This window comes from Larus michahellis, chromosome Z (assembly GCF_964199755.1).
Source record: "Larus michahellis chromosome Z, bLarMic1.1, whole genome shotgun sequence".
In the NCBI taxonomy this organism is placed as follows: domain Eukaryota; kingdom Metazoa; phylum Chordata; class Aves; order Charadriiformes; family Laridae; genus Larus; species Larus michahellis.
In genome coordinates, this window is record NC_133930.1 from 22,617,988 (window position 1) to 22,645,146 (window position 27,159).

The following is a 27,159-nucleotide window of genomic DNA, read 5'->3' on the forward strand; positions in this document are numbered from 1 at the left end:
AAGTCTGCAGGCCACAACATGAAAACCATGGTGTTCGGGCAGCCTAGTCTTCCCTTTAGCTGTTAGGTATGGTTCTAATTTGAAAATGGTGGTGAAATAGCTTTTTTTTTAATTAATTTTTTTTCCTCCTTCAGTTTTCTGATGAAAAGTCAGGATTGCTTTCTTTCACACTGAAACATACTTGATCTAGTTGAAGATGTTCCTGCTAACTACAGGGGGGTTGGGCTAGATGACCTTTAAAGGTCTCTTTCAACACAAACTATTCTGATTCTGTAACTTCATAAATCCTGTGCAGGATCAGAAAGCTGAACTCTGCATCTCTAGCTAGTGTATCCATGCTGCTGAGGAAGGTTTGAAAAGTTAACCTGTTGGAAATTACTCTCTGTACATACAATAATTAACATCTGTGAATATTTAATGAAGTTCTCACCATCACCTTTGCCTCCTTTACCATCACTTCTACCGCTTTGTTTTGGTGAAGCTTTTTTATTTAATTATTACTCTTCTCATAGAGTTGTCATAATATTTTTTTTTTTTACTATTTAAATATGTGAGAATGGCATTGGGAATAATCCATGATCTATGGGTGTTCATTTCTGGTAAAGCTTGCATTCCTTTTAGTATGTAATATGGTTGTAAAGGGAAAAAATCTCCTCTGAAAGTGAGTGGAAATATGCTTGAATTACTTTTTTATTTTCTCATTCACATAACTACAATCCCTTTACAACTGAAAATAAGAAAAACCCTTTCATGATGAGGTACTGCGTTCAAACTCATTCTTTGGTTGCTTTTTCATGTAGTTTCTCAGTACAAGGACCACTTCTGACATTCTGGTTTTAGTGTTTGTTTACATGTAATTTTTATCAAGAAAGTAATCAGCAAAGTTTTTTCTTAAGATACCGATGAGGGAAGAAGAATACTTGGGTGGTTGTGGCTTACTCTGAATTATAGTTGAAAGGAAGCAGGGAAAGAAGAGAAACCATCAGTGTATCTTTACTTTCGTTTGACTTGAGCTCTTGCATTTGTAGCACTTGTTCCTGCAATATGTAGGTGGACGCAGAGTAAAGCTGCCTGTCTAGAGATCTGACAGGTTTCTGAATGATATATATTGAGTTCAAGGAGGTGTCGGAGATACCTTAGCCTTGAATTACATCCAATCCTCTCCAGTTCCTTGGAAAGAGGAGGGGAGATTTGCACTCCAGTGGCCAAGTGGTGGGATCAGTGAATAACCATCAGCAGCTTCACGCCTCTCTGGGGTCGTCCTTTGCCTCTTTTATCAAGACAATTTATTCAGCCTTCCAGTTGGTTCCTGGGCAGGGTGTGCCTGGTCTGTGAACATGTTCACGTTTTACATCATACACTGGCAAAATTTTACTGATCAAATTTACAGGGAAAGGTAAGGGCAAGTCATTATGATAGGTGGCAGCTAAAGTTGAACAATATTTTATTAAATTAAGAGAGTACTTATTCTGCAGGTGTGCTGTCTGCTATTTTGCAGCAGAACTATGTAATTAACTGTGGTGCTTCAAACTTCTAAAAGTCCCTCTTCAAGATGCTGGTTTTGCTTTTCCATGAAGAGGCATTTATTGCAAAGGGATTCCTCAACAAGAAAAAGATTTGATCCAGTGTTCTAATGTGCTGCTAGAGACATCTTGCAAATATGTGGTGCTTTTCAATATGGAATGCATTATAAAATGACATGGTAAAAACTGGTGATTTTACCTTTCTAAGAGATTCTTGAAATGTCCTGGTATAAAATACCTGCTAGGCCTTTTCCACTTCCTTTCTGTCGTGGAAATATAATTTCTACACTTCATTTTTATTTGATGTTCCCTTTTATTGTTTGTGGGCTTCTGGTTGCAATTTTAAAAGTTACATCTTTAGGGATGAAGCATTCTCTTCTGTATATAAGGTTAAAGTATGATTTGTTAATTTTTTTTTTCAAATTTCAGAAAAAGAATTTGAAAATAACTTCATAATGTGGACAGATATTACTAGCATCTCCATCATTCTAAAGAAATCCGGAGACATACAGTCAGCATAAATACGTTGTTTTGAACTTTATTAGTCATTGCAGTTTAACTGAAGTTCTTGATCTTAAATAGTTTCAAAAACCATTTAAAGTCGTTTTTGAAGAGTTAGTAGAATAACGTATCATCATTTGAAATTTGCAGGGTCGCTGCATAGAATAGTTTAATATTTAACCAGTGCTGTGTCCTTGATGCGCTGCAGTCGCAGCTGAAGTGCCAGACCCTTCAGCCCTTCAGGGTGGGAGTAGGAACCTGCAGACTTCAGTGTCCCAAAAGGGCCATTGATCCCACTGTGGTGGCTTATAAGCAGTGTAGACACATTTGAAATAGGAACAATGGTAATTATGGGACTTAAAGGTGTTCTCATCCCTAAATAGCAACACTTTTTCTATCCTCATTTGGAATTACACGTGAGGAAGCGAGAGACAGAGGTCGGAGTCCTCCTGTCCTGCCTGGTCTGGGTTTGGGGCCCGAGGACGTGATGTAGTGGATGCTTGTGTTCAGCAGTCTTGTGCTTGGGTTCTTGTGCCCTGACCGGGGTATCCACAGGTCTGATGGCACCTCCAGTGTCACTTCCCTATAGCAGCTGTACCTTGTATGCTTCAAAATGTTGGAGCCGTCCCCTGGTGATACAGCACATGCCGTGTGTGGTATGCTCTGAATATTGAACTGGTGGAAGATACGCACACATCTTTCATGTTAAATGAGTTTGGAAGGATTTTAGGAACTTGTAGTTTGTTGTTTTGGTTTTTTTTTTAATTACCACCCAGAACACTTTATAAAGAGACATGCAATCATATGATCTTTTGAAGTCTGTACTCATTGTTTTCATTAGTAACTGATGTGTACCAGTATGAGAGGTTTAAACTTAAGTCTGTATGGTACCAGGCTCTTTAGGCTTTCTATCTCCCTCCCATCACGTATTTTTGCTTTCCCCCTACTAGGAGAAGCTCCCCTGAGGATAACTATCTGTGCTTTTGTACAGCAACGTCAGCAGCAGGATGAAAGAGAAGATCAGGATTATCTAATCTTCATCAGCTTCAGTCTCCTGATGCTGTCCTGCTGCAAAAAAATGATAGTGTGCAGGATCATAGAAGTGTTTGTCCTGGGCAGTGCCTTTATGGCTCTCCTGAAAGGAGCACACAGATGAAAAAATTGGACTAGTGAGAGAAGCTAGGACAAATAACAATGCCGCTGTTGCCTGATAGCAGTTAGTATTTTTGTTGAGTACTGGAAAGGTGGTGAGATCTTCAGGGTATTTTATTTAACCGGAAAAGGAAAGACCTCTCGATTCCAGATGTATCTGATAAGTTAGCTATCAAGTATTGTTTACAGGTAACTTCAAATTGAGAAAAAAAAATAATCTTTACTTAAGAATGTGTTTAACTATTTTCCTAAGTTTAATATTATTGAGTACAATTTTGGACTGTGGCCAAAATAGATCTCTCAAATCAGTGTACAGCCTGCTTGAATGGAGAACAGCCTACAAATATATGTAAAAAAAAAATACCCTGGTAATTCTTTGCAGGATATATTAGACTTAACTTTCTACTGAGTTGTCATGTTTTCCTTTTTTGAGGAGCCTGTTTTCTTCAGTTAGAGTTTTGCATTTACATATTATGTTACCAAGATAGTGAGATCAGGGAAATTGATTGAATTTCTATGTATTCTTAATGTTCCAGGTATGGTTAAAAAAATTAAATTGCAGCTTTGACTTGACATCTGTCTCCTTGAGATGGCACTGTATAAAGACAAGTGTACATAGTAGACAGTTGTGGTAGAGAATCTCAAATGAAACTGGATATTAGAAGGATAAAGTTTCATATGTACAGAGTGATTTATTAACGTGTGGCTTTGTTTTCTTCAGATCGCTACAATTTCTCCAGGGATGGCATCATGTGAAAACACTCTAAATACATTGAGATATGCAAATAGGTATGGAAGATGTTATTGCTTATAGCTATACTGGCTGTTGATCACTGACATTTGAATAGTGTTGTTCCATGATGTATGTTTTAGCTGCTTGAATAATTCTATCATACTCCCATTTCTTAACAAGATTAAAACCAAAATACTGATCCAGGCTCTCATTCAATTTAAATTGTCACTTTTTAGAACCATTACAATAGAATCAATAGAAACTACAATTAAACCATTATCCAGAGATGGATAATGAGGGTTGCGAGGGATGTGGGAGATGCCACTATTAGTTTTGCCCCTGCCCATCTCTTACATTAGGGGTAGTTGGCATTCATGTTGATTCTCTGGGGCATTAGCTGATACACCCTTCTGCCAAGTGATTTTTGTTTTTTTCATCCCCTTGGTGGAATTGCATGCAGTTGTCAGTCTGTTTCATACATATATGTGAAACTTCATACTTCCCAACTTCAGGCAAATATCTGAGACCCCTAAGTGAAGAGTCAGTTAATCCAACAGAGACTTTATAATCAGTGTAGAGAAATGAGCACCTCCAGAGGCTGACGCAGCACCTCTGAGACCTGTACAGCTCTCTCAAAGCGTTCAGCTCTCTTCAGTGAGTGTGAAAGGAGCCTTCCCTTGCAGCAGTTCTTCACGTCTGTGGAGATGGGGTCCTGTGTGTGCCTGCAGTCAGACCTGCGACGCAGAGACACCCCACACACACGCTTTGCTGTGAAGGGCAAAGGAGGCAAACATGCCTCTGGGTCACCAGAAGCCCTGGTTTTGGCAAAAGCGGCTACCATCGAGTGGCCTGCTTGCCCCAGGGAAAGATGGGGCAGAACCAGATCTGCTCATGCTCGTCTGGGCAGCCTGGCCAGTTGCCAGTTGGGCAGGAAGGGCTGCTAGGAAAGCTTACTGCCCACCCCTCTTGGTACCCGAATGTCTCTGTGTCTGGATGGAGGGTGCTGGTAGCAAATCTGCCTGGCTTGGACCAGTCTGTGTGGTTTCCTTCCTGTTGGGGAGTAGATGCCTCCTTCTCTACATCTACAGAAACCTAACGAAGGACCTTGCATATTCATCAAGACTCGCTGGATCTTTTACCCCTTACAGAATATGTGTTGCTGAAGTGACTCCAGAAAAAGACACTGCAAAACTAATTAAACACCTATTTCTAGTATAACAAATAGTTGCACTGCAACTGTTTCTTCCCCTTGGTGTTAAATTTTTTGTTGTTATGGAGTAAATGCCTGTCACTATAAAGTCACTTAATGTGTTTTGTGCAGTATTTTATTTTTTTTCTGGCAACATATCGTTTTCATAGTACAATTAGTCGTTAGATGCTGGACACCAGTGCGTCTGCAGTGTAAGATGGGGGAGCAGAATAGAATTTAAAGTTTTCTAGCTGTAGTGGTTTGATATTGTAAAAGGAGCCATTTAGTGGAATATTGAATGTAGAGCAAATTTTATTAACTGCACCAACTGGAATCTGGAATTACTGTTCTGAAAATACTGCTATTATAGTCCCCTGCAAATTACCAGCAGTGGTTTTGTATAGTTTTGTTAGCGATCTGTAACTCTGTTTGCAGAAGGCTTAAGTATGTTGTCACACTTGTGTTTTAATATAAAAAAATAATTTTATAGTTAAACTATTAAGTATGCTAAACAAAGAGTTGTCATTTTAACTGTGTTTCTGAGAACATTTTCTTTTAATTTGCTGCTGTATTTTGCTGCTGCAGAGTAAAGGAATTTGGAATTAGTCCTTCGGACATTCCCTTCTCACAGGGTAGTGGCAGTCGCTCTGATCTCTCTCCTTCCTATGAGTATGACGACTTTTCTCCTTCAATCACCAGGTCTACTTCATTCTATACATGGAATCTTTATTTAAGTTTTCTTTTTGGCTATGTAATTTTACAGACCAACCTTTCATTAGTCCCCTTACCTTGAGTCACACATACTTTGTTTTTATTTTGTTTGGCAGGTGATGGTTCTGCATGATCTGCAATCATCCTCCCAGTATTTTGTTCACCCTCCTTAAACATCCACACTCTGTATCCAGGCTTGCTAGTTTCCTTCATACATTTTTAAAGAAATGGTGGTGTCACCTTTGCACATTTAGTGAACCAAATCTGACAAGTCCGTGTTTAGGGTAATTTGAATCTCTCTAATTAAAAAAGAAAACAATTTTCCTACATGCATATTTTTAAAACTTTTCATTACTCTGAATGTGAATGATGACAGTTTCCACTGTTGTAAGTAAGTGCTACTTGGAAAAAAAAAATAAAATTCCCTTTAAAAAAAATGAAGTGTATGTTCTAAAACTTGCTGTACTTGCAGACTTTGTGTCTGTTTCATAAACTTGCTTTTAAGTGGGCTTTTTCTTGACGGAATTATTATCAGTCTTTTAAACTGTTTTCATGCTGCAAGAGCCTAACGTTTTAATAAGATACTTTCACCTTTCAAATTATTTTAATTAAAGAATCTATTAATTCTCTGAGATACTTGGTTGCAAATTACTACTTTCTTCAGAATTCTTGGTAGATTTTCTTATAATAGCTAGTGGGGTACTGATTGACTTAACTTTCTTAAAGCACAATTGTGTGCACAGAAAAAGAAAGATGGTCAGGTTTAGGGTGCAGATTGAACTTTTCTTTCAAATATTCCTCATCATTAAGGACTTAATATTAAGGATTTGGAGATTTTTGCCTGCTTAACTAACAAGTAGTAATATTTCAGTCAGACAATGCCTCTTGGTAGAAGAATGAGTGTAATCCACCTGCAAGTAGTTGAAATTCAGTGGTCCATGGATTTGGACTAAAATCTTTTTGTCACTGAAAGTACACTGAATTTGTGAAGCTGACATCACCATCATCCTTATTAAATTAATTAATTGCCCATAGACGCATAGAGCTTTGTTTGCGGCTGTGACTCTTTGCACGGGAAGTTACTAATTTACAAAGGAAACGTTTTCTGCTCGCAGGGTGAAGGAGCTGACGGTGGATCCCAGTGCGGCGGGAGACATGCGTCCCATTATACACCATGCTCCCAATCAGATTGACGACTTGGAGACACAGTGGGGTGTGGGGAGCTCTCCTCAGAGAGATGATCTCAAACTGCTTTGTGAACAAAACGTGAGTGGTTGACCGCGTTGCACGGGAAGAGGTGACGATAAATACCGTGGCAGAACAGATCCCGAGTGATGTGTATTTATAGCCCGTTAGCCAGGTCATTTAAGTAAATACAGCATGCCTCTTCACCTTTTCACTTTATGGTGTTATGTTCATTCCCATACAAAAAAACCCAAACCCAAAATGTTTCTTGAAGGCTGAGAGGATAATGTTTTACTTTTCTTTATCTTCCTTGCTGATTAGGGCTTTTAATTTCTAGGCAGGGTCTGCTGTAGGCTCTGGCATTCTTCAGTGTGCATTTTTTCCAGCATAGCTTCATCTTGTTTTAGGCAGTTAGAAGTATCCTGGGACACTCATCTGTTTTATTTAACACTCTTGTGTCTCTGAGCATTATTTTCCCTGCGTGCAACAACCATTTCAAGTCTCTGCGTTTAGAAATCTGGCCACCCATCGTTCCCCCTCCTGACATCCTGATTTTCATGGGGTGAAACCCCAGTGCACTGTTTGGGAGTGAGCCATATCGTGTTCCCAGCACATCTCCCTGGGCTGCAGGAGTGGGGAGCTGAGAGGCATCTTCTAAAGGGCATTTTCCCTTCATTGCTGATTATCAGCTCTAGTCCTGGTTCCTCCACTGTTCAACGGGGATTAAAACTCCATTTGTGAAAATGCTGATGAAAGATAGAAAAGAAAAATCCGTACTATCCTGACTGACTTTTTGCAAGACTGTCTGCCTTCTCCAACACCTCTTCATCATGTCTGTTGTATTTCTCCTTTTAGTAACTGTCTCTTCTTCTAGAACTCTATTTTATACAAACGTGCTAGTGATTCTTAGAGCTTCCCACTGGACAGTCCTTGCAGTCAGATATCCTTTCATATCACACTTTTTCATTGTTCATGTGGAATTCAATTAAGCTTTGCAATAACGTTTTAAAAAAAGATTTCAAAGGCATCATATAAAGAACTATACTGTCTTGGTAAAACATTAATTGCAGCTAACCTAGCGCTCTCCCCTTTGGTTGTTAACTGTTCATTTCTAAAGAAGCCCTGTTTGCCCCAGTTGGTAAAGCCACGGTGTGCATTCTTCTAATGTATTAATCACTATGTACATTTTAGATTTCTCACTTTACATTTATTACATTTTTTTCCCAAAGGATTAATTTAATTTTGATTTCCTGAAATGTATTGAATGTAATTGCTGTTCTCTCTTTTTTTTTTTGTGAAAGTAGTTGTCTGTCTATTGCAATATGCACAACAAAAAGCCCTGACAGAAAACCAGAGTTTTCTGTAGGTGTTAAGATCTACAAGAGATTAGCATTCTTCCTTTGTAATGTCCTCTTTCCTCTATTTTGACTTGTTGTTTTTTTTTTTTTTAATGTGGAATATTCTGTTTTCTCGTACGCACTTGGATTATTGGCTGAAAATTTTTAGTGAATATAAATTAAGTATAACACTGTGAACATTTTGAATTTATTTTCCTCTCTGCTCAGTTCTGGAGATTTTCCTGTTAGACATATTAAATTCTATTTTTGACACGTTCTGCCTTCTGCATATTTCTTCTCGTGTTCTGTGATGAAATGGATCACATTCAATCTATTTCCTGTAGTCACAGTTCTTTCCAGACTAACAGGCTTAACTATTGTTTTTAGGAAGAGGAAGTTTCTCCACAGTTGTTTACTTTCCATGAAGCTGTGTCACAGATGGTAGAAATGGAAGAGCAAGTAGTAGAAGACCACAGGGCTGTCTTCCAGGTAAAAGATGGAGCTCTACTTTGTTTTATCCTAGTCCAGGAATTCAGGTTTTCCCAATTAAAGTGCATACTCTTAAAGATGTAGGGTGTCATCTGGTCATTCTGCTGCTGTCAGAAATTTCTAAATTGTTTTAGACCATTGTAGCAAAGAAATAGGGACAGATCCCATCACCACTAATCTTTGTCTCCATGATGAAAGAGAAGCATATTTCTGTATCATCCCAGAAAATTAGTAAAATTTTCCTTTTCTCAACAACCATTCCTAAGTAGACTGTATTCATTGTAAGAAAAGTTGCTGTTTTCTTTTTTACTATTTACTAGACTTTCCTGTTGTAGTCCTTTTCTAGCATTAGTGACTGCAGGTTTTTTTTTTCTAGTCGTGGGGAGTTTATCCAGATTAGTCTTGAAATTTTCAATTTCACTGTCGAATCTATGCCAATAGTACTGTGCCAGAGCTGGCAATTAATAGTAGTGTCTCTATTGGCACCATTTCTGGTTGGTCATCTCCCTCTAAGATACTGCAGTGCTCCCCTCCAAGGATCTCTGATATCCCTTTGTGACATCTACTGAGATCCAGAAGAGACACATAGATTTCTAACTGCCTGTTTGCTTCCCTCTTACAGATGCATAAAGCTTTCGCTTGCTATTTGGAAGGAATGCTGCCTGTGCAGTGTAGTGCTGGTCAGCACCACGGAGCCTTTTACATTCACAAAATAAATTGTAGTAATAACTATGAGTCACTAGTTTTCAGAAGGAATTGTGAGTTTCTTCGGTTCCTAACCGAAGAGTCTTTAGGCAGGGTGTCTGTTTGGCATTTCTGCCGAAAGAGAACAGCGGAGCATTGGACCTGTAGGGAATACATAACGTCGCCTCAATTTAGGTATTGAACTTAGTGGGGCATTGATGTGTTTTCATAATGCAGTAGGATTTTTTTACAGCAGATGTAGAGATTTAGTTATTATGAAACATTAGCCCTGAAGTAAAGCACGCAGAAGTGTGAAGCTCAGATGCCATGTGCTGCAACTAACGCTTGTGACTTCTGGAGGGACAGGCTGCGTTAGTTTAAGATGTTATTGCCTCTGTGTGTCCGTCTGGCCCTCTGCTGGGGACCACTGCTGCTCCCAGCAGTCTCTGGAAGGAAACGTGTCCGAGCCTCCGCTGCCTTCGTTTGCAGCATGGCTTGTTAGTATATGCCATGTATGGAGATGGGCTACGCCAATACAAAATCTACCAGCTGTACAAGGAAGAAGTTGTCTTCTGTCAGCTTTCTTCTGGAAACTGCTGATACAAAAACATCCTTTCCTAAGAAAAATGTCTAAATGTCTAGAAGAAAAATGATCTAAAATAGGTCAATGGAATGAATTGTACTCTAGAGGTGTTGGTCTTCCTTTGTGTCTTGGGTGTGTGACTTTACATTAGATGAGATGAATCCTATCCCAATAGGAGCTCCATCTGTCCTGAAACCCAAAAAACGTACATGGGACTTGGACTACGCTTTCAATATTTCTCGGACTAATGAGCACAGAGGGAAAGACTTAATTTTAGTATTTCAGGCCCAGCATACCTTAGAACTGTCGGCTGCTTTCTTGTTTAAAATCAAAGCGTTCCCAATGGGATCAGTTCTCCTGATCACAGCTTCGTGTGGTTCTGTAAGCTTTAAGCTCCTGGCTGCATTCTTCTTTGCTGCAAGACTTCCCCCCCCCCCCCCTCTTTTTTTGTAATACTCAGAGTGCAAAGATGTCTAAGAGCTGCTTTAACCAACCTTTCCTGTACTGTTATCTGTCTGGGGAGTTAGCTCATGCAATAGTGAGCTTAAGATAGCTCTTCTTTTATACAGCTTCTCTCAAAACTGGTTTCATTTATGGACAGAATTGTCTTGGCTCCTTGACTGTAGTAATGACGCTGTGATTGTAGTCAGTGGCAACCAGCCCATGCTTAATACTGGAGGCTGACTTCAAAGTTTGATACCTGCCTAAGGGGACATAACCACGACATAAAATTCTGTTCTCTGAGTTTCTTAGCTTTGCAACCACCTAATGCTCTGAATTTGAAGAGAACTGGGATTGCTGGTATGACCACTGGAATTAAGAAACAATGTAGAAAACATACAGTTTTGCTGAATTGGGAATAAATAAGGTTTCAATTTTGCTGAATCAGGAATAAGGTTTCATTTTAGGATTGAAATCTGTTACTATTAGGTGACTAGACAGTAAAAGTGTGGTCACCTTGAAAAAAGGTCTAATTCAGCTCTTTGTCTTGAAACTTGCTAATGTATTTAGCTGTCTTTTTTTTAACTTTTATCTAGGAATCTATTAGATGGCTGGAAGATGAAAAAGCTCTTCTTGAGATGACAGAAGAAGTAGACTATGATGTGGACTCTTATGCTACCCAACTTGAAGCAATTCTAGAGCAAAAAATTGACATTCTGACTGAGCTTAGAGGTAGATTGCTTTTAATCACTTTTGCGTGTGGTGTGTTTCCATATGCCGTGGAGACTTGCAGTAGTAAAGAGGAGAAAAAAAAAAGTGTGGTTATGTTTTAGAGTCTGTTTTCCCCGTGTGCTGCCCTGCAATGTCCTGTGGAAGGAATATTTATTCTGCTGCCTAAGAACAAGTTCACATCTGTGCTAAATTCATCCTAGATTAAGGGAAAAAACCTGCTTTCCCTCCATGAAGTATAAACTCGATTCTGCAACTTTCCTTTTCTTTTCCTTTGTTCCAAAACAATAAAGGAAAGAAAAAGAAAACCCAAACGAGCTGTATGAAAAAAGAAGGTCATGCAATGAGGAAAAAGCAGTAGGACCTCGCAGTTCCTGCTCTGATGCATTTTGTAGTGTAGCAGGGAGCTTGCTGTGATTTTTAAGGCTGTGCTTGAGAGTGGCATCGAGCTATGAGGAGCTTGGTTGTTGGCACGCTCTTCTTCAGCAGCCTTTCTGTCTGAATTCTGTCAGCCTCTCTTTGTTGAAAAGCAAACTGCAGATAATTCTTAGTGCCCAAAATTTACTCTTAACACTTATCTTCTAATGTCAGCCTGTCAGCTTGGTACCTCATGGAGATGAATTTTTCATTTTAGTTTCTGTAACTATTTGGGCTCCAGGAGACATGCTATACTGGTAAAAATTCAAAGGTGGGGTTGTGGGCAGAGGGGAGGTTACTTGTGGGGGTTTTTTTGTGTTTTTTTTTTTTTTTCAAAATTTAATCACAAATGCTTTTCACATTCACAGAAAAACAGGGGAGTAGAATTTACTAGAACTTAGTAGTAGAATGTACAGAAGTGACTGATGGTACAGTAAATGCAGTTTTGCGCGGCTCTGAGGATGGTTTGGAAGGTGCTGGGGAGGAAAATGATGCATGTGGTGTGTATCTCCCCATACTCTGTAAGTTAGAAGCAGAATTTCAGTGTGAACAGGTTCCATGCTGGGAATGCAATTGTGTGGTTTCCAAACCTGTCCTGCCTAGAGACAGGGGCAGCATCTAAGAAGGGACTGAGTTGCTAAGCAACTTGTTTGTCTGGTGAGTATTGAATTTCAGCTTATCTCAATCCTCTTGTAGTTGGTGGCATCAGCTGTTTTTGTGGAGGAACGTTCTTTCTTATGCGTTAGGGCTGGGATGTCTTATGCATCAGGGCTTAGTTTCAAGATGTGTGTTGAGCACAGGCACATGAGTACTCATTCTCTCTTTTTCATTAAAGATAAAGTGAAATCTTTCCGGGCAGCTCTGCAAGAGGAAGAACAGGCCAGTAAACAGATCAACCCGAAAAGACCACGTGCCCTTTGAAGGGGGCCTTTGCTGCTAAAGGAATCCATGAACCCGTACTGCTGTAGCACACATTTGTTACAAAACCCAGCGGCCGTAAGAACTCAACTACTTGAAAGTGTAAAAACGTTAGAAGTGTCTGTGGAAATGTCCTATTTCTTATTCACCTGAATGACATTTTCAGTTTTGTGTGAAATGCTCCTATGATGTCTACAAAATGCTTCTAGACCAGACAGCACAACCATGCAGGGTTCAGATCTGTGAAGCACTTTGTTTAGAATATTTCATTTATTCAAATTGTGAATTTTATGTTTGGAAATATTTGCCATGTTTTTAAGGATGAAGTAAAACTGTGGCCATTAAGAAGTCACAGCGTTTCCTTTTGACTATGTTCAGTTTTGTTACCAAGACCAGCTGTGCAGTTTTAAATTGTGTTTGCGTGCATGCACACCTCACTAGTGGTTGTACATAACTTCTCTTCTACAGACAGCTGTGCTTACCTCTGCCCGTTCTGTGCCTTGGTGAAGGCTACTTAACCTTAAACATCCTCTTTCCAAAGCACAGCTTTAATAAACAACATTCCTTATTTGTCAATATAAATTACTTTCAGCGTGTGTACATTTTTAATGTGTTTTGAGACTTTTTTTCTTTGGTGGCTAGTTTTCATTTCACAGGATGTGCCATATCATTTGAATAGGAACTGCAAGAGCTGTTAAGAGTGGACAAACAGCTGGACATTCCATACTCCTTGTAAAAATCTGGAATCTAGATTTATTTGAATACCATAAAGTATGGTTATGTAAGTCTAACATTTTCTCTGTAATTAAAAGAAAAAAAGAACAAAAAAAAAGAACAAAAAACCACAAATATAAATTAGTTGATGTATAATAAAGGGTAATGTTTAAGTACTGAGGAGAGTTGTATCTTAGGATAATGCAGATATACAGTATGTGGTATGGTGTGATAATGCTGTCATCAGAGTAAAGGTACGATCTCACCTCTGCGTATGGATAGGGTAACTCAAAAAGTTCAGGGATCGAGCCAAATACGTACATGCTGGCCTTTCACATACTGTTAAAATTTGGCTTTTGATGCATGACAAACTTACATGTACATTAACCGTAGTTTGCAGGTAGTTTGAGTAGCTCTGTTGCTTTAAAAAAGTAGCTAATACCTATTTTTCCCTTTGTACAGTGCCAGCAGCTGAAAAGTGGGGTGGAATTGCATCGTTTGGGGATTTTGTACAATACCTCTACCTAGCTCACATGGAAATCCCACAAGTACCTGAATTCTCACAGATGGGGCCATGTGCAGCAGCACTTTTTAGATGCTGGCACTCAAGTTATTTTTGCAAGTCAGTATCCAAAAAAGATTGAGCTTTTATGTAAGAACTTCTTGTCAAATGAAGAATTGTAGACCTCTCTAGGAGTTCTCCCTGTTTCCAGGAGTTTGTATCAGCAGACTTTCCCTTGGAACTGTTTAAAAATGACTTTTGGAACACGAGCCTGTTTGTCTGTGCCAGGCCTGGAGGGAAATAAAGGGAAGGCAATGAAAAGAGAGTTAAATGAGCCAGGAATTCTTGTAGTGTTTAATGTTTGTATCTCCCATAGGAAGGTAGGCTATGGGAAGCTCTTGTTGCATCATGGTTAAAAGTAAATAAAATCCTCCTGTGTGTAAACATGAAAAATGAAACAACAATGTAGATTTTACATAATGTGTTTAATAAATTAAGTATTAAAAGAATTACAGATGAGAATTTACTTCTATGAAAGTTCTTTTGTGCTTTGGGAAGGGTTTCGCTTTGTAAGCACTTTGGAGTTACACTTTTGAAAAGGTCTCTGATTTCAGAAGGAGTATTTTCTTCTGGAGTTAACTCTTCTGTACAAATTTGTCATAGAGGAAGAAGTTCCCCAGAACACTGTCCTGACTTTAGTTTTGCAGCAGGTTTTGAAAGAAGCATCCCACATCTTTCTGAGCACTTGTTTAAGAACGTCATCCATTACAATTAAAAGAAAAAAAACAAGGAAATAGAAGGCAGCAGCTTTTGGTAGCAGGTGATAGCACAGGTTATCGTATAATACCAGCGGGTTTCTTTGAAGCTGCTCTAGAGAAATCTTACTTTCTAAAAAGCCTCTGAAGAGTGAGACATCTACATGAGAAACAGGGGCTTCCCTACTCTTGCTCCACGCAAGCCTAGAGCCACAACCAGTCTACCAAAGGTGACGGGAAGGACAGAGGCAGTTAGATTTCAGCAGCTTTTTACTAAGCCTTGTAAATGGCGTGTCCTGTCAGGTAGCAGATGCAAGCTGAAATTGCATCTACTGTGGGGGGGACTGTTCAGAGACAGCCTTTGTGACAGAGCCTGCAGTACGGTCAGATACACACCCACAGTGCAGGGGTGGGAATCAAGATAAACTGATAGGGATGGTTATGGAACTTGAATTGATGTAGCCCATTGCTGTGATGGACTGGAATTACTTGAACAGGACTCAGACAAGCTTATCTTGATTCCTGTCCCGTAGAACAAAAGCATTTAGGAAATGCGACACAATCTCCAGCACTTGTTCCTTCAGTACTACTCTGAGCACATTGCTTTGGCTACCTGCCTCACTCACGAATAGGTTCCACATGCAGCGTAGCAGCACAATTACTACATTCTAAAATGAAAGAGCAATTCATTTTTCCAAGACAACCTCTCAGGATGCCTGCAAATTCAAGTACGTATTTCTGTACATGCTTCTGAGTCAATGACTTTTAAGGAATTGACATTGGACGTGTATAAAATGAAGTCAGATCTTAGTTTTTGCCGATTTGCCTCTTCCCTACTGTCGCGTTAAAAAGACTGTAGTTTCAATATTTGTCTGTCAGAGACCCAGGACTTTCACTGATTTACTATCAGAGTCCCACCAAAGGACTTTCACTGAATCAGATTCACAAATAATCGAAATTAGTTATTATATTGAGAGCGACAGTCGCAGATTTGAGATTGCCGTTGATAAATTCACTGACTACAGTTGCACTAATTACTTAAGGTTAATATGGCTAGCAAAAATAATGATAGTACAACAACCTGGGGTAACATTCACCAGCGGGTGAAAGGCACAGCGCTTACCCAGAAAGGCGTCCCTGCCTGGGGTGAAGGAAGAGAACGCAGCCCGTCAACTGGTCTATCAGGTATCAAGTTTCTTCTCTCCCAATTTAAGTCATTTTCTCCATCCTTTTATCCCCCAAATTATGAGGTTTCCCTCCCCCAGGTGACGTGTAGTATGATTTGGGTGGAGAGACAAGTATTATATATGTTTAGCATGATCTCTAAAATCTTCATTAACATATACAGGGGTGTCAACTTTAATATGCATTTCACAGGTAATGAGGCAAAGGTCAATTACCAGGCATGGCAGCCTCTCAAGGAAACAAAGAGCTACACAAAGTCTCCATTGTCTTGATTTTACTGTCTCTGCTGACGAAAAGCAGGGCTGTCCTGCCACCCCAAGACTACCCCGTTATTTATGTATCCTCTGATAGCCAGACAAGCCTTCACTCCCCTGCGTTGCACAGCACAAGATAGCAAAGACAGCCTTCACTGCTCTTTGAGCACACAGACTTCACCCCATTATCCAAATTCCACATCTACTTACTGTGGTCTTACAGAGATATGCTATACATGAAAAAATGACTTATGGTAGTTAATACACAGTGCCATGCCTTCACCCCTGCATGATGCTATAGTTAATAGTTACTGTTTTCCTGAATCATTAGGCAGACCACAGTGGATTTTTCCTTTGACAGCTGCTATGCAGTTAATGCAAACTTCCTTGGGAAAACTGCCTTGTCCTTAATAACAAATATCTATAATCCAAACTATATTAAGACACTTCAGTAAGTCTTTTTGTCAGGACGCAGGCATGCATTGCTCCAAGACTCACTGAAAGCTTTGATCTATGCTAAAACTCCTCCTTGCCTTGAAGGGTGGAGTAGTTTTCATATGAAAACAGCTGCTTGAGTTTACTGTTGACAAAAATCCCCTTCTCTCTATGGTTACGAGTACTGGCCCTTTGGTAGTTTTCTGCTGGTTCCTACAGTGGATTGATGGCAATAACGATGGGATTAAGGAGGCGACACTGGTAGTTTTGGGTACCTCCACAATGTTTTTGTAAATGACACCAAGCCCACAGGCTAAATGCTCCCATTTCTGAGAAACGGTTACTGGGATTTCTCCAAGAGAAGCAGATTACTAACAGACTTGGAACACAGGCAGCTACCAGAGGACAAAGGGAAGAGACCGGCATTTCAAATCAAAAGGAAGTGTTTAAGTACACTTTAAAAGAAAAAATTGCAAACAAATGGAATGAATACAATTGTTTTTGTTGCCCAGATGACACTTAGGACTTGTACTGTTGAATATTGTGCAAGAATATACTTGAGATGAAGTCCATGATCGGAAAACACAGATTTCAATTGCGGCAGCATCAATCCATGTTACTGGGTATATTTAAAAATACACCTCACTTCACAGTGAGGTACACACAGTACCTCATTTCAGTCATAAAAGAATTTGTGTTTTTTAAAATACAGAGCAGCAGCTCCTTGCCTACTACCTGTGATAAAATCGCTTGTAAGGTTTTAATAACAACCAGAGTGTGTATGGTGTCCGTTCATTGCTGTGCAAGAAGAGCGTTGCAGTCACTCCGGCTTAGGTAAGACTTCGGTGGCAAAATGCACAATGTTGTTCATTCTTCTTGTAGAATCTATGAGAAATGGATGCCTTCTGCATTGAAGCCATGTAGCACTCTGAAAGAGCGAAATATTTATGTTAACATTTCTACCAATTTATACTTCAGCTTAAGGTATTTCCAGGATGTGCTGGCTCACAAGGAACACGTGAAAGTAAGGGGAAGCAGCCATCACTGTTCAACTGCCATAAGGAACTGTTACAAATATTAAACTGGAAGTTATTAGCAAATTTTTAGAGATGCAGGTATATTTTTAGTGCAGTTAGTGATACTGCATCCTACTAGGTTTACTACATTTCTTTAAAGAGCAGTACCTGTATTAACTGTCACACTGAGAAATAACCAGGAATTTTTATCTTAAATTAGGAGAGGATTCATGTTGCCACTTACATTAACTGACCAGAAGTAAGAGCAGAATATAGCAGTTCATTACTGAAATTTCCAAATTATGGTATAGACTACGGCCTAATCCTCACAACAGAGAGAGAAGGGCTGTGTAAGTCTCCAGGGAAATTATAACAACCAATTCCATTATTAAAGCAATTTTCAGAGGAGACATAGAAGGGTCTTGCAGATAAATACCAGAAACAGGGATCTTCATCTAATTGCTTCTCAACACTGTAAGCAGCAGTTAAAATATATTTATAGGGTTTAAGCATTTGTTCATGTTCAGGACTGAAAGCAAGGAGTGTCTGGTATTGAGAGGAAAACAGAGTTAGTACTATTCCTGGGTGATCCAATACCAATCTGTGCTATACAGGTACAGATACAGGTAGAATTTGACGAAGCTTAAAACGAAGGCATAAAGAGAAAAAAAATACCTAATGAAATCATCTATATCCATTGAACGGGCTCGTTTTTCAGAGTAACCTGTATTTTTTAGGACTGTCTGTATTTTCTCTGCAATTTTGAAGTTCTCGGGTATTTCCTGTCAATGGAAAATAGGATACAAATTCATTTTCTATTCGTAGCATAGAAAAAGGTTCATTCAAATCATCTATTCTTTTCCTGCTTTTAGATTAGTTCTTGTTTCAAGTGACAGAAAGAAACCGTACTTTTTCTTGTATGGATTATTGTATTGTTCTGCTCTTGTATCTGAAGTGTCATACCTCAGCTCATTCACCCTAAGTGAAGCACAAGAGTGCTGCTAAGCAGATACAAAAAGTTTTCTTACTAGATTAGTAGAAGTCCTTGAGACATGTATGGCCAATATATTAATAACATACTCAGGTTTCAACTTTTTCACTGTAATTTAGTGACCCTTGCAGATTTTTGTCTGAGAAAAGAAGTAAGATTCTCCCTCCCTCAAACTCTCTTGGAAAAACTTTAAACTGTTAAGCTTTTCAATGTTAATGTTTTACTCTTATAAAAAAGTCAGTATGTAGGTCACAGTACACAGAAATAGAATTTAATGTATTAAAAAAGGAACTTACTGTATTGTGTAAGGAACAATGAATTCGATAATTATGATCCAGCAGCTGCTCTACAGCACTTGACCTGCAAGAAATACAAGTTTAGAATGAAAACTGATCTTTAACTAGCTTTTTTGACTTGATTGGTTGTTAATCTTTACTATTAAAAAACCGTAATGACTACACAGAGCAGTTCTTTTTAAACAACTGCCTAGTCTTCTAAAAGAAAACACTTGTGACCTCAGCATAAATCCTCCATCATGGTATATACCTGCCAGCACAGCCTGGGATAAAACACTGCTATGCATTTATTTGCACAATAGAAATGGTTAAGCAGATGGGCTCTCAAACCTTGAAAAGATTTCCTTTAATAGAAGTTACTTACTTAAATGCTGCAGACAGTGTCTTGTTTTTCCTTACAAAGGCTATCCTTACCAGACCATCCCACTCCTGAAATTAAAAATTTCAGAATTTACAGAAAGGAACATATAGCTGCTACAAACAAGAACAGTCACTACTGGCAATTTCGCAACAATACTGAACACAAAGAAAAATCTTTCAGGAAAATATCTTTCTAAGCAGTACAAAACTAGTCCTGTCTCGGACAAAGCAATATGAGTGGCGGAGAAAACACTCCACCCACAAAAACCTTTTAATTGTTCTTTGTCATGCCTAGGCACTATTGGCAAGATACCTGAAGAAAATCTGGCTAGCCTTGGGCAAGGCTGAAATGGTCTTGAAGATCAAAGTGTTTTAAAAATTAACTTTAGAATATTATCCTGCGACATCTGTCTTCTGAGATTGTACACACTCATCTAAAGATAAGACTTCTCATAGACACTCCTTTGATCATAACCAACTAAGTCATCAGTCAGAAGGGTCTCTGGAAGACACAAACCATGATGAAAGGGAGCAGTCCTCCAACTGACACGGAGATGGTGCCTCACTCTTGTCAGAAATACTGTAAACAAAGCTGCACCCAAACTGATGGTGGCATGTTTGGGTAACATCCGAATGCAAGCATGATCAAGGGAGGAATAAGTATTTTGGAATTATGTAAACGCCAATGAATACCTGGTACTTAGTAGCGAAAACAGCACAGGAAACTGATTAATAAGTGAAGAGAAAAATGAAATGCATTATTATGACTAGTATGTTACATTGTTATTAGAGCATGTGATGCTCACCTGGAAGTTGATAGGTGGTGGTGGATTCTTTGGCTCTATTCTGACAACACTGGATTCAACTTTGGGAGGTGGCCTGAAGTTGTTCTTTCCAACCTGTTAATCAGGAGAAGCCAGGCAGCTGTATGAATAAGCAGCAAATCCTCACGTTTCTAGAAACATCCTTCTATCTCTGACAGCTCTCTTTGTTAGCTAACACAGAATGACCTACCTTCATTAGATGGTCCACTCGAGCTAATAACTGAGTATTAATAGAGAGTCTGCAGTATAGTTTAGTTCCTGGTTTTGCAACCAAACGAAGTGCAAATTCCCTTTGAAACATAAGTATCGCACACCTGAGAATAACAGAAATGAGAAAATTAATTTTGAGTAATAAACTTTTATGTCAAAAGCCAACTAACACACTTGGAAAACACAGGATTTGCCTCAGTGCTTAGAAGCAATCAAAGTTTGTCATAAACAAACTCTGCCTTAATTACCTCAGAGTCTGTTAAAAAACAAACCACAAAACCTGGAGAGACCATTTGCATCTCCATAAAGGTCCAATAGAATTTGATTCTTTTTACCACTAAATGGATCAGGACCAAAGAGACAGCGGCTGGTCTCAAGAGTTTTGTGCCTGACTGCTACAAATTATTTTGAATAATTTTATGATGAGTCCTATAAATCCGAACTCTCTAGCTCCAAAAAATGACCAGTAATGTCACTAACGTTAATGCTTCGGTGAGAGAAATCAAGTACCTGGGCAGTTATATTTTTAGACCAGACAGCAGGAAGTGTCTTGGCTTCGATCCTACCCTTTCCACCCCTCCTTTCTAAGGTAGGAAGGCATCTGAAATACTATGATACCCTACTTATTCCTGGAATAACAGTTAGTTATAATACCAGTGTAAAGAGGTGCAACTCCTGTTTTCATCAGCTGGACACTCACTAGTGCCAAGATTAAATTTCCTCCTTGTGTTTAATACATTGACAAAAACTAATTTCTAGGCACTGTCAGGTTTCATATTAGAGAAAAATTCTGGTGGCGCTCGTCCATCAAACTGATATTTTAAGAACTAAAAAAAATTGATACGGGAATATTTTTAAAACTTTTTTTTTTCTGTCCAGTAATACAGAGCTCTGTTCTTCCACATACCTGAAAAAAGGTCTGTGAAGCAACAACTTGAAAACAAAAGGTGAAGAAATCTGAGGAAAAGAGCAATAGTGTTAATATAATTTCTGGGCAATTATCATTTAAAAAGAAAAAAGTTTTTCCATGTTGTTCAGTCCATACCTGGTAAGGCAAGTTAGCCACACATGCATCAAAGAATGGCAAGTCCGTTTTCAAGACATCTCCAACCTTGATTTCAAGTTTGTTTGCCAGACACCTGGGGGATAATACACTGCAGTTATCCTCAAAAAAGCATGTTGCCAAAGTCTTTGCCAAAGCAGCTCCACTGCTTTAAGTGCTCCTTGTTTCCACAGTTGAAACTTACGTGCCCTGAACTCTCTTCTGAAGTTCACCAACAAGTCTAGGGTCAATTTCACAAGCAATAACCTGAAAACAAAGTACATATTTGCAACTTTAGCCAAATCCTCTTAACCGGGATTAAAATTTCAATTGTAAAAAACCCTGTATCTATTGTTACTGGTTTCAGTAAGTCTTAAAAATTCCCCATTAGGCTATGCACCTTTCTCCCTCCCTAAAAACATGCAAGGCTCACCACATAAATGGATAACAGCGATATAGTTTGACAAAACCAAGATTTACATGGACAGCTAAGAAATCACTGGAATTAGGCCAATGTTCAGAAAAATAGCCATAGAGTAATTCTACTTATTTGAATGAAGCAGATGAGGATTCTTCTGTTTGCCAAAATCTAACCTACAATGTGTCTGGAGCTTGGGACAAGCGGGGAGAAATTCGCACTTACTTTTTTCACTTTCTCCAACATTTTTACTGTCAGGTTACCGGTACCCGGGCCTACTTCCAGAATGACATCTGTGCGTCGAAGGGCAGCCTACGAACAACAGGAATTTTCAGTTACTTTTCTCGAACCGAGTTCAAGGAACCATTTAGTTTTAGAGTGAAAGGGGGGTAAAAAGTGCAGTAAAAAGCCGAAAGCAGCGAGTGGAGGAGTGTGAAAAGGAAGGGACGAGAGAGGAAACGGTGTGAAGAGGAATGCCTTAATGATAATTTATTTATGGGAGATCTTTGGCCAAGCATAGAAAAATGGGCAAGGAGCCGCATATTGAAATAATAAATAAAAAAGGGGATATTCAGGCGGTAAGGGCTGTGCAGAAGGAAGGTCCTTCTATGGGCCTCCTCAAGAGGTCGGGATAACGCCGTGCATCCATCTCTGCCCCGGGAAAAGGGAGGGTGTCCCCGCTCCCCCGCCACCTCCTCCCCCGCTGCCCCGGCCACCTTCTCGATAATGCTGTTGACGACGAGGGGGTTCTTCAGGATGTGCTGGCCGGCCCCGGTGTTGAAGAGGATGCCTGAGGGAGGAGAGCGGCGTTAATCCCGCTGCCAGCAACAACCGCGCTCCCCCCCACCCCCCGCAACTTCCCCTCAGGGCCCGCACCAAGGCGTCCCCCCAGCGCGGAGCGGGCCCGGACCTCCGTTTCCGGCTGTGTCGCCTACTCAGCCCGGCCCTCAACCCCTCAACTCACCGGTAGCGCGGCCTTCTCGGCCCTCCCGCCGCGGCTTCTTGCCCGCCCGCACCTTGGGCATGGCGGCGGCTGGGCCCCGGCGTTCCCTCACACGTGCGGAGGGGGGGACTACAACTCCCGACATGCACCGAGGGCGCGGCGGGCCGACAGCGCCCCCTGGCGGCATGGCGGAGCTGCGCGGCGTACGTCAGCCAGGAGTGGCGTCAGAGGTTGACGTGATAACGGAGGGGCAACGAAATGAGGGAGAAAACGCACGGTGGGAGGCGCAGGCGGCCGCCCCCCCCGCTTTCCCGCCGTTCGGGAGGCGGGGGGGGGGGGGGGGGGGGGCCGCCGCCTGCGCCTCCCACCGGAGAAGGCGGGGAGGTGCCCGGCGTCGTGTCGCTGGGTAATGACGTCACGGCGGCGCGCCGGAGGAAGGAGGCGGGTCGCCGCAGCGGCGGCGCGGCGGGTCCCGGTAGGGTTGGCGCGACACGGAGCCGGTGGGTCGGTGAGCCCGGTTCGGGGGTGGGGTGTGGAGGAGGGAAGCTTCTTGGCCTTAAAAACATGTTTTTTTTTGGCGGGGGGGGGGAGGGCGGGGCGGGGCGGGGGGTTGGGTAAAATCGGCGGGAAGGACGTCAGGAGGCCGCGAGGCGGCGCGGTTTTGGGGGCGAAACGTGGGGAAGGGCGAGTCCCCGGCCTTCCCTGATGGTGGTGGTTTTCTCCCGGCAGGTTGGAGGTTTCGGCTGTAAAAGCGGATTTTTCCCCGCAGCCAAGGCGGGGCCGGCGCGGCGGCGGTGAGTTATTGCTGCGGTTTTACTGGCGTTGGAGGCAACAGCACGCGCAAAGCGTAAAGAACGTGGCCCTAAACGCTGTGCTGATGCTGCTTCCAGCTTCCACTTCTGTGCTGATCAGTATCTAAAGGGTGGGTGTCAGGAGGATGGGGCCAGACCCTTCTCAGTGGTGCCCAGCGACAGGACAAGGGGTAACAGGCACAAACTTGAGCATAGGAAGTTCCACCTAAACATGAGGAGGAACTTCTTTACCATGAGGGTGGCAGAGCACTGGCACAGGCTGCCCAGAGAGGTGGTGGAGTCTCGTCTCTGGAGACATTCCAAACCCGCCTGGATGCGTTCCTGTGCAACCTGCTCTGGGTGACCCTGCTCTGGCAGGGGGGTTGGACTGGATGATCTCCAGAGGTCCCTTCCAGCCCCTACCATTCTGTGATTCTGTACCTTGCTTCTCATGTCTCATTGACGAAGTGATGTCTGTGACATATGTGCTGTGGCTTTCACATTAGCAGTCGTAATATATGAGAACTACCCCAGCCTTTACAAATAGGATGCTCCCCGTGGGCTTTGGTTTCTTGAAACTTCGTTCCAACACCAGTTTTTTTCATCGCTCTCATCACTTTTCTTCTCTCATTCTTTCATTGTACCATTCTGCAGAGAGCATGGAACACCATATGCGTAAATGACATAATAAAATTTTTTATTACCCAAGCTTTACAGATAAAATTTTAAAACTCTATCATCAGAAACAGCCTTTAACTGTGGTTAAGCTGAAATGGTTTAAAGCCATTTCAGAGCATGAGGGCAGATGGAAACTTGTATTTCTGTTTCAGCTGTTGTACACTAGTTTGTTATAAAGCATTCTGTCTTTTTGAAAATCTGTGAAAATGAGGTGAACTAGTAAGAGGTCAAAGGAATAAGATTAGTCTTGTAACATTGGCCATCCTATACTGTTAAACATTAAAAATATTCCTCTGTTGGCTCTGTGTGTCCCTTTGGCTTTTCCTGTCATCAATACTGAATCCTCTGACACAGTTACATCCAAGCAAATCCTTGGAATAGTCTCACTGTCGTTTTTTTACTGCCTGTCCATTCTCTTAGGAGTTTTTTTTGTCAGTTTGGTGCTTTTCATTTAACATGAAAGGCTGCTGTTCTCCTCAATATTTTTAATGTAATCTGACTTACTTCCCTTAATATTATTTTCAGCCTTGCTTGCTGCTGTCTTTTATTCCTGTGTTCCTTCTTGGTCGTTGTCCTTTGATCCTTTGTGTCTTCTGCATAGTGATTTTTTTTCAGACCTTGGTTTTAGTTTGTGTCACGTTTTTGTAAAAATAAATTTGTAGAAGTTCTATTCCTCTATTTCCATCAGTAGCTGTATGGGGAAAAAAACCCCATAACTCTTTCCTACTTGGTATTTTTATTTGTTTTCTTTACTGTGGCTTCAATTGGGCAAAGTATAGACAGCCATGTTGATTTACCTAAAAATTAATTTGTTGCTTTTGAAAAATCTTGGTAATGACTGACAGTAGTCATTTTAGTGATTGTAGTCATTAGTGTAGTCATTAGTGGTTTTAAGTAGTACCTTGAAGAGCCAGGATACTGGCAGTTCTTTTGGTCTTACTGCTCGGTAGAAATGTTAACACATGGCATGATTGATACAGGTACTATTATGTTAGAAAAGAGAGTCAAGGGAAAGTTTATAGAAGGCTGCAGAGAGATTGGTATAACTACCAACTCTTCCTGAAATTGACAGTATCCTTAAAAGCAGCACCAGTAAGTTGTATCAATATCGCTATGAATGCTACTGTTTGTGTTACTCGTTTCAGAAGGTGACCCATAAGTGGTTCTTGTAGCTTTTCGGAAGGGAAGCTTTGGTTTTCAGGTTTTCCTTAAAACAGATGTACTGCAAAAGACAGTCTTGAGTTTGTACTTGAATTTCCCGAGCTGCATCACTTGCTATTTTTTTATTAGCGATGTAATCTGCTGACAAGAAGTGTTTGGGTCTGTCCTCTTTGTAAGTGGCCTTCAGGGCATTAGTCGTGTCTATGAAGTCTTCCTTTAGCTTTCACTTTAGTAAACAAGTCCTCAGCCTTTCCTCATAGGTAGATTGCTTTAGACCCCAGACCATCTTAGTAGCTCTGTCCTCTTTCCAGTTTTTACACTTCTTTCTTGAACCGGGGAAAGGGAGAACTATGATGACAAAATTGAAGACGTTACTCTAGAAGCAGTCTCAGATACTGCTGAGTAAAGGATGGTAACAGCATTCCTGGAGCCACTCGCTGCGTTCCTTTTGAAATATCCCAGTATGTATTTGCACTAGTGAGGACGCAGTGTATTTTTGGGTGATATATTTACATCTTTCTCTCCTTCTGATTTCAGAGAATCTTAACTAAATCCACACTTGCACCTCATTACAGGGGAAAGAATTTATTGAATTCTTAACAAAAGATAACAAAAAATATACAGAATTAACTGCATGTATATGAGTGAGTTGTCATACTGCATTCTTTGCAGTCCAGAAGAAGTGAAGTGTGGAGGTGTTTATTGATGAAATCCTTTGTTTTGTTCCCTTGCAGATATGTAGCAATCCTTGATTAGTTTTTATAGCTGAGATGTGATTCTAAAATCTGGATGTATTTCTGTGTTATGGGAAAAGTACAGGGATACTCTTTTGCCTCTATCAAAAGGATTGACTACTTGAGAAAAACATTAAACCAGTATGGCAGAACATTTAAGAGATTTGAAATATTCCCTGAAGTAAACCGTGTGTGCAGATACTTCCTTAGAAAGGGAATTAAAGAATGAAGAGTAGAACGGAGTAAGTCTTGGATTTTTGCAGGTGAAAGGAGATGAAGGAGTTTGGGAGTGGGAATGGAAGTGCAGAACACTGGATGGTAACAATAAGGAGCTGATATTGGTACTTGTGGTTTCTGAAGACACCATCTCATTGTGCTGAGGGGTGGCTTTTGATGTGTGGCTTATCTTTTAGGTGTAACTGAGTTGAGTGGGTTTTTTTCTGTCAGCTGAGGCTTGAGAACATGCCGTTGTGTCAGTTCTGTGCATATTGAGTTGGATCTTGAAGAGCAGCTTTTCCTTTTTGTGTGTGATTAGTCTCTCTTGCCTCATACAAAAAGAAATTTTGGGATGGTAATAGAGCTATGCTTGGATTTGCAGCTGACAGTATTGAATGCTTTCTAGTTGGAGGGATTTCAGCTCCCTTCAACTCCCCCCACCAGGCTTGTGCTACTTAATTATCATAGCAATGGGTATGAAAAGTGGCAGAAAGCAAGCAACATTCCTGAAATTGCTTAGTGTTTATTGTGAAGACACAGTCTGAGATTTTACTGAGTTCAGATGGGAAACACTAACCTTACCCAATGATCAAACTTAGAAATTCTGACTGTTGTAACTCAAAGTGCAGACCCTGCCTTCCTTTTAAGAAGATGTTGCTTATAAGGTTTCTACCAGATTCTACCAGCATTTCTTTATCTGACAGCATTTCTATACACACCTCATGGCTGTGAAGGTACCCAGAAGACAGCAGCTATTTAATACTCACCTCCTCCGTTTCATCTCTAGGATAGTCTTGTAGAACTTACTCAACAGTAAGCTCTAGAAGTACCCAATGGACTGTGGAGAAAATCCCTGTCCCTGTGATGTAACCCACGGCCCTCTGCCTTTGCTGTGCAGAAGAAAGAAAAGCCTGACTTGTAAAAGATGAAAATTGTCTCCATCTCACAATATTGGAGCCAATATTCATGGGCCTTTGCTGTTCTGTGGGGTCTGAGAACATCTGTATGTCCTCTGCATAAATTATGATTTGAAGAGGCCCTG

General features: G+C 40.6%; 3 protein-coding genes across 11 annotated transcripts in view; 2 read left to right on the forward strand and 1 right to left on the reverse strand.

The window, feature by feature from the left end:
- Window positions 1–13,177, forward strand: part of KIF2A (kinesin family member 2A) — a 55,738-nt gene extending 42,561 nt beyond the window's left edge. For 3 of the 7 annotated variants that reach the window (XM_074569233.1, XM_074569235.1, XM_074569238.1), the window contains 6 exons: window positions 3,898–3,965; window positions 5,684–5,797; window positions 6,925–7,075; window positions 8,719–8,820; window positions 11,125–11,260; window positions 12,510–13,177. In XM_074569233.1, coding sequence (XP_074425334.1) covers window positions 3,898–3,965; window positions 5,684–5,797; window positions 6,925–7,075; window positions 8,719–8,820; window positions 11,125–11,260; window positions 12,510–12,595 — 657 coding nt within the window. In that variant the 3' untranslated portion in view covers window positions 12,596–13,177. The remainder of the gene's footprint in view (window positions 1–3,897; window positions 3,966–5,683; window positions 5,798–6,924; window positions 7,076–8,718; window positions 8,821–11,124; window positions 11,261–12,509) is intronic. The other 4 variants (XM_074569237.1, XM_074569239.1, XM_074569234.1 and 1 more) reach the window with 3 other exon arrangements.
- A 1,097-nt stretch (window positions 13,178–14,274) lies between these two features.
- On the reverse strand, window positions 14,275–22,853 carry DIMT1 (DIM1 rRNA methyltransferase and ribosome maturation factor). The gene is made up of 12 exons (XM_074569241.1): window positions 22,559–22,853; window positions 22,311–22,384; window positions 21,820–21,906; window positions 21,382–21,443; window positions 21,180–21,273; window positions 21,042–21,091; window positions 20,115–20,238; window positions 19,907–19,999; window positions 19,105–19,169; window positions 18,741–18,804; window positions 18,129–18,235; window positions 14,275–17,365 (listed from the first exon to the last, which is right to left on the reverse strand). Exons 1-12 carry the CDS (start codon window positions 22,722–22,724, stop codon window positions 17,323–17,325), a joined length of 1,029 nt encoding a protein of 342 aa, XP_074425342.1. The 5' UTR covers window positions 22,725–22,853; the 3' UTR covers window positions 14,275–17,322.
- An 89-nt stretch (window positions 22,854–22,942) lies between these two features.
- Window positions 22,943–27,159, forward strand: part of IPO11 (importin 11) — a 93,127-nt gene continuing 88,910 nt past the window's right edge. Inside the window, exons 1-2 of one of the 3 annotated variants that reach the window (XM_074569341.1) lie at window positions 22,943–23,012; window positions 23,267–23,331. The gene's annotated coding sequence lies outside the window, so the exon portion shown is untranslated. Of the gene's footprint in view, window positions 23,046–23,266; window positions 23,332–27,159 lie in introns of all 3 variants that reach the window. The other 2 variants (XM_074569343.1, XM_074569342.1) reach the window with 2 other exon arrangements.